Below are 14,965 nucleotides of genomic sequence, written 5' to 3'. Positions count from 1 at the left end.
TTTGCTAATTATCAGCACAACTAGCTCAACTGCTACATGAATCATTTGTCTTGAATAATAACAATTCAAATGAGTACACAGGTTGCAAATAAATAATCATTTATGTGGCATGACAGCACACTGAGCAGCAAGCAGCACAACATCAACGACAAACACCAGGAAATCACGCTCATCACAAATGTAACAGCAGCATCACCGTAAGGAAAGTAAACCAGGACACAGCCACCGCAGGCAGCCATAGCAAAGACACTCGCCCTACTGATGACGGCATGAATAACAGGGATACAATAACATCACCGCATACATGCAACTCAACATTTAACTTAGAATATACATTTATAAATGATTGACAAGCTGATTATCTTGATCAAACTGTCCAAAACAGAAAAGCACAGCGTTTTATGCACAATGTTCTGTTTTGGTTTTAGAGTGGGAAAATGAAAGAAAACAATGCAGATTTTTTAATTCAGTTCTGAAACAGAAAACTCAAAAGAACAAACGATATATGAATTCCCCAGGTCAATTAGCCCTTTAAAAGTTAAACAGCAATATTTTATTTATGCACATTCAGATTCAGATAAATGATCATCTTTTCTCGACGTTTTTGGTCATAACAGGAAGTTGATGGGTGCTTACTTTGAAATGATTTCAGTGGTGAAATAAGAATCTTGGTACACTGATCCAAACATTGTGGTATGTCACACAGTTTGACTGATGGAACAACTTTGAAAAAAAAGAAGTAAAAAGTAGGTCTTGAATAAAATCCTCTTCCTTTTAAGTTTATTTTGCATGGATTTGGAGTGTCAGAATGACCCTAAGTTAAATACAGATAAGCTACTTACAGAAAATTTGACTGACAGCCACAACACAAACAACACATGTGCAAGATCTGGTTCAGTTGTACTGAATGTCATACACATATCCATCTGAAAAAAAACACATGGATGATATTATTGCTGAGCAACTCCTGATGCTTCATTCACAGCTATTATCCAGCGTAGCTCATCAGACCTTTCTCACTTAATACTTGTTTAGAAGGACATACAATTTCAGCAAGTGCCTCTCCACTTTACTGTTTACTCATTCATTGATGACACTGAATAATGTGTTATTTCAACTATATGAAAAGATCTGTGCACTCGCAGTCACAGATGCACACACTCCTCCAACAAAGTGGTGACAGAGGCTCTTTCTCTCTTTGGTCGGAAGAACCTAGGTTGTTTTTTTTCCCCCATTTCTTCTAACACATAGCTTGAAGAGCTACTTAACTGAACTGGCTCACAAAGCCTGACTGATAGTTTAACACCACAAAAACCAAAATGTTCTGTCACAACTGGCAGAATTCAGCAGCCGGCGAGGACAATGGCATCCAACATTTCCAAAAGACAGACATTAGTAAGCACCTTATCCTGTGAACAACTCTTGCGCACTCCCAACATGTAAATTCTGCTTTTCATCTCCATTTGATCTGAAAGGGAAGCCACACTTGTTGTCTTCCACAGGCTGCTGTGAATTGAAAGCAAATGTATGTGCCTTCCCTGAGTGCAGGCTTTTCAGCATCACAGTTCACCTCATCAACAATAATAGACAGCCTTTTCATGGACTGATTTAAAGTGATTCGGTAAGGTGTAGGTAAAAAAAGAAAAAGAGGATTTAGTTAAAGGATAGGGAGCATTCAACTTCACAATCTGGACTAGAGAGCATTGAAAAATAGCCCTGTAACACTTTGTATTGTAGCTACCTGCCCGATTTCCACAAATATTTTATCAGAATATATACTTTACTACCAAAACCTCTTAGAATAATGGAATAATATCAGCTGTTTTTAATCAAAACCCACTTACATCCAGGTGATACTTCAAATTCACCTCAATATTTCAGGTCCTTTCATGTAGGACTTTTTCCTCCGTTACATCTTCTTCATGAATAGTTGCAGACAACTTCTAAAACAGCAGTTTAAAGTCACCCATGGTGAAATCTGACCTAAGTGCGATGTGAGCTGTGGTGACCACTCATGGTTTTTGTCAAGATCAAGAGCAGAACTGACCTCTCTTTCATTAGTGGAAGCCATGAGAGAAAAGGGGAAGGATAAGTCAGGTTTCTTTTTGTGTTTAAGAAAAAAACTGAACTGTTGAGGCTAAGAAGCAAAAGAGAAAAAAAGGGGGGAAATGAGCGAAAACAATGAGATAAAACAATCGGAAACATAAAGCTGTGATAGAGAGACAAAGAGATAAAGAAGGAATGCAAAAAGGAGAGAAGTTGGGGGTGGCAGCTCAGGATGCTGCTTCCTTTGTCTATTCTGAGGATTTCTTTGCTGTTTTGCCTTTGAGGCTTCGCTAGTGTCACATTAAGATCATCCATTTGAGAATCTGAGACAAGCCTTTGATGTTCTTTGTGCATACACAAACAGGAGAACGGAGTGCTCCTTTGACAATTGCCAGCTATACAGAAATATCTTTTTATATTCTGTCTCTGGCCTGCTAGGGACAATGTTATCATCAGAGTGCACCACAAACTAGTAAATAATTTAATTCACCTGTTTATATTTCATCACCGAATACATCAAAATGAAATTTTTTCAGACGTCCTCAACTCTAAAACACTGAGAGAACCATGTTCCACAGTCGTTTTCCGTCATCACTGTTCTTTCCCCTCCCTTTTTCTGTCATACATAGCAGGTGTATGAAATAGACTAACAGTGTAGGAGTATAAAACAACCATCCAAAGATGTGGCACTGAGCATCAAACAAGTGCTTGCCAAGTAGTTCATGAATGCGTGCACAGATACTTCTCGAAGGAAGTATCTTGTTCTTTCAGGACGGAAACTGATTGAAAGCCACTTTTCTCCTTGTTAACGGACAAGTTGATAGTTCTTGGCGATGAAGCGATACAACATTTCTATCGTGTTTGAATACGTTGGTTTTGAGTGCTTTTAAATACAAAGTCAGGGATTACGTTAACAACTAATGAATTGAGTGGTATGGCGCTGGATACTAGTGGTGCAACGGATCATCATTGATCCGTGATCCGTTCGGTTTGGAACACACGTGATCCACGGATGGATTTATTAAAAGATTATTAAGTCCACACACAGCGTGGTCATGGCGAGCGGAGGAACATCTGAACTTGAACACCCCGCGTCATTTAAATCCCCTGTATGGGAGCATTTGGCTTCTCTGTCAAATATAATGATGCAGGAAAGAGGTTAGTGGATAAAACCGTGACGGTGTGTAGGCACCGTAGCACAAGAAAGGCATATGACAGTGGAAATACATCAAGCATGGCCACGCATTTGACGAGACATCACCCCGGTGTTTCACTGACAGGAAAACCAATAAAAAAACAAAAAAGATTAAAATGCTATATATACAGTAGCATATATATTTTACCAAACTTGGTATTAACCATTAATATATATACAGACAAGAAAAAAAAAAAACAAACTGCTCAACAACTGCATATCACCGCAGCATTTATGCAGCCCTGTGTTACACTACAATGGTATCGCTACAACAGCAATAGGCTATATGTTAAAAAAAAAAAGCAACTAGCGTCCATTCTTTACAAGTTTTCTTCTTCTTTTCATTCTTCTGCTGGACGATTGCGCAATGCAAAAATAGCATTACTGCAACCTGGTGGTCCCAGAATGGCAACCAAGATGAACCACCTTGCGAACCACCTTAGGCCCTAAACCCTAATTGCTCCCCAGGTGAAATGGTGTGTTTGTTCTCTCAGATGTAAGTCGCTTTGGATTATAAGCCTCTGCTAAATGACAGGAGTAGTAGTAGTAGTAGCAAAGAGGTCCACACTCTCCCCAGACAATGTAGACGTCCTGTAATAATTTGAAATTATAAACTCAGGTATGCTTTCTTTCTCTTATTCTTCTTTGATGATGTCGACATTGGCTTTATTTCACTATCCATGTTTCGAGGAAGACGACTTATCTGGTGGTCCCAGAATGGCAACCAAGATGAACCACCTTGGGCCCTTGAGCAAGGCCCTAAACCCTAATTGCTCCCCGGGAGAAATGGTGTGTTTGTTCTCTCAGATGTAAATCGCTTTGGATTATAAGCCTCTGCTAAATGACAGTAGTAGTAGTAGTAGTAAGTAGTAGTAGTAATAATTTGAAATGATAAACTCAGGTTCTTCTTTGATGATGTTGACATTGGCTTTATTTCACTATCCATGTTTCGAGGAAGACGACTTATCTTTTCAATTTGCACTTTGAGTTGTTTTTAATTAATTATGTTAAAAAGAAGATATTAAATTGATTTTATATACAGTAATCCCTCGTTTTTCGCGGGGGTTACGTTCCAAGAAGAACCCGTGATAGGTGAAATTCATGCAGTAGTAACGATTTTTTTTTCTTCACAATTATTATACAAGGCTTCAAATTGTGCAGATCAGCACCACCCCACTGCGACCTGAGTAATTGTATTTGAACGGGAGAATCGGTGCAGAACGTTTTGTCGACATTATAGGTTTTTGAAAAAATGTGCAAACTTAAATTTGGCAAGCTGTTTTACGTACATGTACCTGTACAGTACATATTAAACTGTAACGTTAGTGACACACGTCAATAACGTCAAAGTCAAAGTGTTTTGAGGATTCATTTCTACCTTTATAAATCATTATAAGCTCAGAAAGAGAGAAATCTGAGGTGTTGCGGTGCTTCTGGGTAAATCAAACATGGTGTATCCGAGCCTTGCAAACTCTGTGGTGTGAGACTTTTTTTGGAGACTTCAACTAACTGCACTATACGGTGATGGCCTTGATAAGATCGATTCGACCATAGATTAAAGGTGAAGGAAGCTTCTAGCCATACGTCATGATGTCACTGGCTCAGCCAACAGGAAATAGCAACTTAACTGGCCTATTGTTAAGATCCACAGTACAAGCAACCTTCAAGTTTTTCTACGGTGCACCAAGGTAGGGCTGGCGAGCTTCCGTTTCATGCAGACTCATTTGTTATAGTTCCCACTGTAAGAACTTCGTGCTTTGTTGTTAGGACTCAACTTCCCTTTTTTTGAGTTTTCACCAGATTTCTTTGGCTTTACAGTCATCCCAAGCAGAGACATGAAATGTCTCCATAGCGTTGTTGTGTTCTTCCGTTTGATCACTTTTCATACATCAAATCTAATTTTGGTTCAAACATACATGGTTTGTTTTATGGATTGGTACAAATCTGTATAGACTATGACTGTGTTCAGCTGCAACAAGACTATCCAACAAGAATATCAGAAACATTGTGCTTACAGAAACTGCATCTTCTTGCATTTCATTTTGGTGAAGCAGCTTTCACAATATTAACTGTAGATGGACCTTATTGCTGCCAAGAAAATATCTCCTGGTCAATAAGGTGAGAAAGATCTGATTCAAAATCGCTTATATTTAATATCCAGTAAAAACATTTATAATCAAGAAGTATGAATGAATTTGGATCCTAGTTTTATATTTTGTAAAAGCAGTGAAGACATTTTATTACATTTCGTCTGAAACTGTTATCGAGGAATCTTTTACACTGAAGGGATGAACTTTTTTTTTGGACATGGTATGATAATCTACTTGATAGGCAAATATCAAGGCAAATATAAAGAAGCTTACGGCTTCTTGTACATTTCTGTTCTTTTTTGCAAATGTTCTTGATGGATTACGTTTGAAAAAGTGCATATAACTCTCATCTCTAGAGAAAAGATACCATTCAGAAACGAAGCTGTGAGGAAAAGCCAAGAGCTCCAACCTCTCCTGAAACACTTTGGAAAGTACGACAGCGTCATCTTCTAAAATAGCAGTCAAACACGGAGAGAGAAGGGAAAGCAGCATTAGACGCCGTCTGTCACTCTTCTACAGAGGTTTACTGGTATTTGACACAGGGATTTAGTCTCTAAGTTGACTCTTTTTAAGTTAAAAGCTAGTGATTTGCTACATTTCCAGCACATTTTATTTGTTGGAAAAATACTGTCTGAAAATCTGTGGAAAATAACTGACATCCATTCGCAGGGAGTGAATTAGACCACTGATGTGATTTTAGCCCAGGATTGAATGTATTTCTTGGCATTTTGACAAATTCAAGACCTTACACTACAATGCTGTTCTAACAATCAGAAAAAATGGTAATTATAGAAAAGGAGTTGTTTGGTTAATAAAAGCCCAATACTGTACCTACATAACATATGCTATACAAGTTGTTCACCTGCTCCACACATTTATTCAATTTTGTGCTCCTTTTTATCTTGAGCAGGCTTCAGGGGGTTGTCAGGGCTGGAGTATATCCCAGCTGTCATTGGGCAAGAGGTGGCATACACCGTGGACAAGTCGCGAGTGCATCACAGCCTGCTCAACCTCAGCTCCGTTTGTACAGACAGCGGTAGTGTTGAGTGGCAAATTGTTCTCTGTGCACCATGCTGCAAGACTGGCGACTCCCTTTGATGTTGTCGATAAATGACTTCAATCCGCTGCTTGATTCACCAGATATCCCTGTGATAGATGACTCACCGCAGCAGAAGGTATACCATACTTTCTGCTTTTTTCAAGCTAAAGTCAGTGAATGTTAAGTAGAAGTTAGGAGTAAGCATAAAGACCATCCATCTATTATCATATTTGCTTATTCCAATTCAGGGTTACTGTCACAGCTCTCTTTGAGCGACATAGAAATGAACAACCACATTCCAACATACATGTTTCTGCATGTAACATACATGTTTCTGTATGTAAAATACATGTTTCTGTATCTAAAATACATGTTTCTGTATGTAAAATACATGTTTCTGTATCTAAAATACTGTACATGTTTCTGTATGTAACATACATGTTTCTGTATGTGCAATACATGTTTCTGTATGTACAATACATGTTTCTGTATCTAAAATACATGTTTCTGTATGTAACATACATGTTTCTGTATGTGCAATACATGTTTCTGTATCTAAAATATATGTTTCTGTATGTAACATACATGTTTCTGTATACATACAGAAACATGTATTGTACATACAGAAACATGTATTGTACATGTACAATACATGTTTCTGTATGTACAATACATGTTTCTGTACGTACAATACATGTTTCTGTATCTAAAATACATGTTTCTGTATGTACAATACATGTTTCTGTATCTAAAATACATGTTTCTGTATGTACAATACATGTTTCTGTATCTAAAATACATGTTTCTGTATGTAACATACATGTTTCTGTATGTAACATACATGTTTCTGTATGTAACATACATGTTTCTGTATGTAACATACATGTTTCTGTATGTAACATACATGTTTCTGTATCTAAAATACATGTTTCTGTATGTACAATACATGTTTCTGTATCTAAAATACATGTTTCTGTATCTAAAGTACATGTTTCTGTATGTAACATACATGTTTCTGTATGTACAATACATGTTTCTGTATGTAACATACATGTTCTGTATGTAACATACATGTTTCTGTATCTAAAATACATGTTTCTGTATGTAACATACATGTTCTGTATGTAACATACATGTTTCTGTATCTAAAATACATGTTTCTGTATGTAACATACATGTTCTGTATGTAACATACATGTTTCTGTATCTAAAATACATGTTTCTGTATGTAACATACATGTTTCTTTATGTAACATACATGTTCTGTATGTAACATACATCTTTCGGGGATCTGGTGGGATGCCTCCTGGACGAGATGTCTTCCGAGCTTGTCTCACTGGGAGGGGACCCTGGGGAAGACGACTCGGTGGGGCGTTATTGTGTGGTACTACGTAACATGACGGGCACTGTCTGTTTGGTTCCACCAACATTAGAATAGCTGGAGCGGGTGGCGTATCCAGGCTGGCAGGGCCAGCTTGACGGACCACCCTGTGGTGTTACTGTAAAGGCCACATGCTAGATTTGGGTGTTCAACACTGCCAGTGCGAAAGGGGCTACCGTCTCTCGGCTGTCCTGGGAACGCCTTGGGATACCCCCAGATGAGTTGGACGAAGTGACTGGGAGAAGAGAAGTCTTGGCTTCTTTTCTAAGGCTCCTACCTCGGCACTCAAACCTCGGATAAGCAGAATAAGATTGATGGATACATGTTTCTGGGAGGAAGCCGGAGTACCCAAATAAACTTACACAAGCACAGGGAGAACATGCAAACTCCGGAAAATGACCTAGAAAATGTCCTGCTGTGAGACAACATTGATGGCCACTAAACTACTGTGCTGCAGCAGAAAGAAAGTGGAACTATTGTGTAAATAATCAGAATTAGTAGAAATGGTCAAAGTATTCTGAACTCTTGTCACAGTCCTGTAGCGACAGCTGTGTATAGCTCTGTGGGACGATGTCACACATTGACAACAATGGAAACAGATCACAGAGCGAGTGGACATCATAGCGTAGGTGATTGCAGAAAGTAATGACAGAAGACAAAACAACAGAGACCAAGCAAGAGGCTAAAAGAAAAGCAACTTAACCTCCATACACAAGCAGGTACCCTTTTAGCTAAAAATTGCTCAAGGTCTTTTCTGATCATCTTGAGCTCCTGTTCAATGAGAGACTATACAGTCCTCTACATGCCTCTTCAAAAACCTAGACATCATCCTGTACTAAAACAAAATCCTGTCCTTTATTTGTCTGTGATGATGCAATAAAGATGCCTTAAAGAGAAGTATCCAAAAAAAAAAATCAAGGTTGTTGAAGTTAAAAAGCTGAACAGACAAAAAATGTCATCAATGTAGATTCCACCTAAATGTTTAGCTCTTTAAGATTCATTTAAATTTCTCAAGAGATAAAAAAAAAATAATCCTCAACATAACTTGAGTTATGTTGAATCCATAACAGCTGCCGTTTATATCTTTTGATATAGACAACTTTTAAGCCATTTTTGCCATTTCAGGCTTTATGATTAAATACAGTGTTGTTTTTCATGTTTAATAACTTTTTAACTTCATGTAATGATGCTTCTCTATCCAAAATAACTGCACTGTGTATCACTGATACACGTAAAGTTTGGCACAAAGCTTGGAAAATATGCAGAAGACAAACAGAACTGCATAGCTGCCTTTGCAATGATGATGGTATTAACTCAGAGCTAAAACACTTTTTCTGGTAGTTTCCATCCAGTATACATGCAGATGTAAACACCCACAGAGACTTTGCAACCACAGCAGACAACAGATTCACCCAAGTGTTGAGGAGGAGATAAGAAACTGTTGCACTGGGTTCAGCTAAATCTTTCCTTTCATCCTAAAACAAGAATGCAGTAGCATAAATGAACATACCAATACAAGCACAAACCTCTGATTGACATCCACAACACTCTCTCAGCCCTATGATGCTTCACCACTCCACTTAGCCACAAGCAAATAGAGTGACAACTTACGAATAAGAGGCACACTGGCATTAGCCGTCCCTAGCTTGTTGGTGGCGACGCATGTGTAGTTCCCGTAACGATCTTCTGTCATGTTGGTCACAGTGAGGACTGATCTGGAGCTGAGGCTCTTGATGTCGATACCTTGGCCATTCATTATCCTGATAAAAACAACAAAAATCACAACGAATGAGGCTTTGATTTCTCACTTACTCACAAAGTGTTGGAAGAAAAGTGGAACAAGTCAAGGATGGTGCAAATGTCACTCTAAGAGGATTTGCATCGGTACAGTACTTCATCGCCCTCTTCAGCAGATCTGTTTATCCCTTGGTCTGTCACGTCTGGTTTAGAGAGATGCTTTGAAGGACTGAGATGAGAGAGAAACGACCCAGAGGTGAAGCAGCTAGGTACCACTTGACATGTTCACCCTTTTGTTGAAGATATGGAGTTTGAAATGAATTCTATTCCAGTCGGCGCTGGCATCTATGCAGAAAAATTAACATACTGAACTTTTTAGTGTGGTCGTGGTGATGATGATATTTAAAGACCTGAACAGATTAACTCTCACTTTGTGAAACCACATGCTACATATGATTGATGCACATACAGAATACAATTCAGTATGTTTTCATGAATGCTATTTTAATGCCATGTTTGCTGTTATGAACTACAAAATCCTCCATAAAAGAAGTGTTTCTCTATCTTGGCATTTCTGTGGCTCCCCCATGATCTCTAACTTGGCTCAAGCTGCCGTGAGAGGCAGCTCTGCTCTGCTCTGAGCTGAAACACTATCTGTGTTAGGTCTAAAAAAATAACCCGTAAATGTTTTGCTCCCTCTCCCGCTGCAGCTTCTTTCAGTGTTGCCTGATAATCTCCGTGTGTGTTTCGCCTATCACTAGTTCCACCTCAGAGTAGTCGGTGCTCCTTCTGTCACCGAGATGGAAACCTCCTAACCCCCCACACGCACAGACAAAAACACTCGCCCACTTCCATTCATGAATGACATCGGTGACACATCAAATAAAGATTTATTTGTCAAAACTGTCAAACTGCATCTGATTGAGACGGAGTAGAAAAGGAGCTGTGCTGCATCAACACGGAGCCAAAAGCAGCTTTCATATCCTCCATCATGGGAAGAAGTCAACGTTAGTGCTGTACAAACGCTGAACATGGTTCTGTGTGTAATTCCTTACAATAATGTTCCATTCGTGGTGAAAAGCATAAGATGTCAAGTATAGATCCTGTCCTTGAATTAAGTAAGGACCAGAATCATGCCAACTCGCCTCCTTAGCAATTTGAATAAACTGAATGGAATCACCCCATAATTACAATTAGCACAGTGTGAGCTGATGACGGCAACTGTGCTCACCAAGAGAGGGTAAATGATAGGTAGTAGGGGTAATTTGGTTTTTACATTCAAGAGCTGACACTTGAATCTAGACTGATTGATGTATCTGTCAGAAATGATTTAAGTTAGTTGCAAGCGAACATTTTATTAGAATGCAGCGTGAGGACAAGGTACAAATGACTTTTGCTGGATGACTTTTGTGGGCCGTCCACAGACGGGGGAAGAATGAGGGAAAAAAACAAATGTGTTTTGTCTGGGGAAAAGGAAAACAAGCACAGAAGGTGCTTTTCTATCAGGTAAGGATATTTACCTGATATCTCAGTCATCACTGTCAAATGTCAGAGTCGCAGACTGCACTTTAAAGTTCTGCACCACCCACATCCAAATCATGTGATTCCCAGTAAAACAGCATCCATACATAATAGCAGTCATTAATCTATATATACCGCCAGCTGACAAGGTACGCTGACTTCTTCTAGTGGGAGAAATCATTTTCTTAAAAATCTTCTCTGCTTCTTTGAAGTGTCTCAGTGTCCCATGACACTGAACCCACATACACAAAGTGGGAACTTCTTCACTGCTGATAATCACACTAAATCTAAATAAGTCTCTTTAAAAAAAGTCCTGTTCTTGTAGGTTTATTGCATTATGAGACTACATCATTACATTAGTCTTCACCAAATTAAGTATATCCATCTAAGGATTCTTTAAACTTTAGGGCAATTAAATTAAATATACATCTGTATTCATGACCACTGAGGATGATCTGATAACTTTCAACCTGGTGTGACACTGCTTCTTACCTGTATGTCATTCAATGTTATATGAGTTAAAAAAAAGGTCTCCAATGTAAACAAGTGTAATGCTTTCTTGGAATAATGCCTTTTAGTTGACTTTGTATCAGCGAATCTGTTCTGTCATGAAACTGTACCTGATCCTATGCAATTCTTCTAATAAATTCTTCAATCAATCAATCAACACTATATTTTTACAATCAAGGCTTTCACACAGGTCTTTTCTCATCTTAGTTATCCTTAAAATAAATATTTCTTAAGATTTGACATGTTTCTTTTTATTTTTGTCTGGTGATGACAGCCTGTTTAAAGCAGAGACCAAACCACGGTGGAGCTGTGCTACTGTGCAGCCACATCAAGTGGACATCACAGCGAATGATGCAATTCCATTTCAACGCGAGTAGGAAGAAACACCGAGGCTCACCTTTTCTCACCCTTGTACCACTCGAATGTGGGAGAAGGCACAGCAGCAGCCTCACACCGGAGCAGAGCTGTGCGTCCCAAACCGACGCCGTGGCTTTTCATCTCATGGATCGCCGGGGCAACTGGAGAGAACAAAGATTTCAAGAAATCTTAGATAAAACCTCACAAAATAGAAGAGAAAATCATGTTCCATCATTGGTACAAGAATATTGTTAAAAATAATGTTGCAGAAATATGCAGATGGAGAATAGCTGGGATGCTGGTTTGACTTGACAACCTCTGACATACAGGTTGGCGTAACACAGTGAACTCAACACTCAGGGGCTGAATTGGGAACGGGAGAAAGTGTCCGCCCTCTGTGTTAGGAGAATGAAATGAATTGCACAGCATGGTGATAAACAGCTTAATGGAAGTTCAAAGACTGACTGGTGGAAACAGGTTCTTTGAATGCAAAATGAGGTGCCTTTCATGTGCTGAAATGTGCTGTAAATCTCTTTGGCAATGTCATGAAGACAGCTTTGCTTGTGGACATTTTCCTAAGTAACACAGTCCCTTAGTAGTTTGAGTATTTACCTTGCTCCTGGTAACAATGTCTTGAGAGAAATGTATGTACTGATGTTATATGCAGCAGAAAATAATAAAAAAATAGATATTTTTTTCTTCTTTAATAGTCATTTTGCTCATGCTTCTTTTGGATTTTTTTGGACAGTGATTTGCTGCTTCATAACATCATAACTGATGCGAGGAAACAGGAAAACTACTCTCAATGACGGAAAGAGCTCAATGTGACACCATATATTATGTAAACTTGGCTTGACTTTGTCAACTAATGACAAACAATAAAAGTGTTCAGAACACTTACGCTGACGTGCCGACTTTTCATACACGGTGCAAGCAAAATCACTTTGTGTCATTCATAATGTTCCTTATTAAAAGGTATATGATGCGGGGGGAATACAAAGAGTTCAAACTCTTTGATGCAGGACATCCCTGCACCTAACAGTAAACTACCGAGACATGTTTGAAAGTAAGATGACTATTTATAGTCTGCACGATCAGTCTTTCAGAATGACCTGTCAGTTCGAGCTGTATTTTCCATCCAGTGGAAAGGCTTGGCCAGATGCCTGCAGACCTTTTCTTTCTATTGCATTTGGAGATGTTCCTAACAAATAATTTCACTGTGTGCTGCAGCATCTCCCCAACACAACCCTTAAATTTCCCAAACAAAGACATTTGAACATGTATTGCATTTGTACAAGTGGTTTGCTATGATCCAACAGGGGTACGGTGAGGTGACCGTCTTTGATGATGGAACCCGTCGACCAGTGCTCCTCTGCATCCTATTGAGCACATTCAAGTGACTAGTGCATGTTGATTTTCTTTCCTTCAAATTGGTACCAATTATAGTGTTTTTTTCTCTCCCTCTTTTTAGTTGAGCTGAATGATATGAACTGTGTGAACCAAGCATTGGGTTACGCTTGAGGTTTTTCTGTTCATTTATTACTGCATGAGAAGTTCAACTGCACTGTTGGGGTGAGGACCTTGACTGAATGTCTGCACGTAGTTGATGTGCTTCGATGTGTTCTTGCGTCTATAAAAACATCCAGACTTCGGGTATTAATTTTTTTTCTTCAAAGGCTTCCCAGATCCCTTTGGATTTTGAAGCTTGATTCTGATTTGTTTTTAATCAGCTTTTACTAAATGTTTGTAAGGAAAGGGAATTGCCACAGTTCTGTACCACACAGAAATAAACACTAATAACAGGTCTAATAAAATCAATGCGGTGTGTCCACTGACAGCAGCTTAGTGAGTCCTCGTAATCCTCTGTTGGTGTCATTGCGTGAGGCCATTGATTATCCGAAGCCTCTGAAAGTGTCAGGGTGACCTGGCTGTCGTCCTGTACAGTTACCAGGACAGTGGACATGGCAGCCTAGGCAGGTGTGTCAATACTTGAAACCTCATATTGAGAGCCCAGAAGATGGACGTAAAAGTGCTAAGACTGCTCTTTTTTTGAGCTGTTGAACAATTCATTTGGTGGGCTGAAATCAAAGCAAATAAGTTTGTTAAACAAAAGAATTATCAAGAAATATAAAGTTCTGCTTGGCTACAGGCACTTCAGGTGCTTATCCACTGAAAAAACACACTGAAAGGCTTTCTGAGGCCCTGAATCATTTTGCGGAGGCAGCAATGTCAAACATACACACTGACCTGTTCAGACTTTACAGTCAGAGCAAAATCAATATCTATGTGCCATATAAAGCGTGTCCTCCTATATTTTTTAAAGTTGAAAAGGGACGATATATGTTTTTAACTGCAATTTGTCCTCAGTAATAGAGATTAGACTAATTAGATATCTGTATCAGGTAGTGATGCCATCTGCTGATCACTGATATTGGATTTATTCCACTGGTCCACATATCGATCAGGATTCTAAAGCATGCAGGGCAGTAGTGGTCCTGAGGACCAGGATGGAGAAACGGTGCTACAATGACAAGTCTAAAAATTACGGCATTTAAAAAAATGGTGGTCCCATGTCATAATGGGTCCTGATGGCGGTGAGCAGCTCTCAAAGAGTGTCAATCAACAAACAACAGCGGAAATAGATCATTTTAAAGCAGCACAATGTAACTTTCAGCTTTTGTTGAGTTTGGCGGCTCCTTTGGACAAAAGCGGTAGTGCTTTACCAGAAAGAACACTACATTTCCCATGAGCACCAGCGCGTACTGCCGGAAACATCCTGTCCCCGTCGTGTGCATTTGTTTTGATAGTAAATGAAGACGGGACGGACTTTCAAAACTACTTTTCTGTTGCACCAAGTGAACAGACGGAACGCAAAAAAAATGTGTTAAACTGCTGGAAAGGAACTGGAATTTACCGGGATACCTTAAAGGAGCTTGAGGCAGGATTGAGGCAGGATTAATGAAAAAAATTCGTATACATTTTAAGTTTTCTAGTAATAATGTCAGATGAAGCGTTCCAAACCAAAACGAATGAGCCCTCTAGTGTATCTTTCCGTTGCCTTGAACAGGCTGTGTGCTGCAAAATGTGCT

At 39.1% G+C, this 14,965-nt stretch overlaps 1 protein-coding gene across 4 annotated transcripts in view; it reads right to left on the bottom strand.

The window, feature by feature from the left end:
- Positions 1-14,965, bottom strand: part of negr1 (neuronal growth regulator 1) — a 206,532-nt gene that overhangs the window by 46,247 nt on the left and 145,320 nt on the right. For all 4 annotated transcript variants that reach the window (XM_061738436.1, XM_061738437.1, XM_061738438.1 and 1 more), the window contains exons 5-6: positions 11,917-12,037; positions 9,363-9,511 (exon numbers count right to left, since the gene is read on the bottom strand). In XM_061738436.1, coding sequence (XP_061594420.1) covers positions 9,363-9,511; positions 11,917-12,037 — 270 coding nt within the window. The remainder of the gene's footprint in view (positions 1-9,362; positions 9,512-11,916; positions 12,038-14,965) is intronic.

Source organism: Cololabis saira, chromosome 13 (genome assembly GCF_033807715.1).
Source record: "Cololabis saira isolate AMF1-May2022 chromosome 13, fColSai1.1, whole genome shotgun sequence".
In the NCBI taxonomy this organism is placed as follows: domain Eukaryota; kingdom Metazoa; phylum Chordata; class Actinopteri; order Beloniformes; family Belonidae; genus Cololabis; species Cololabis saira.
This window is presented reverse-complemented; position numbering and strand designations above follow the sequence as displayed.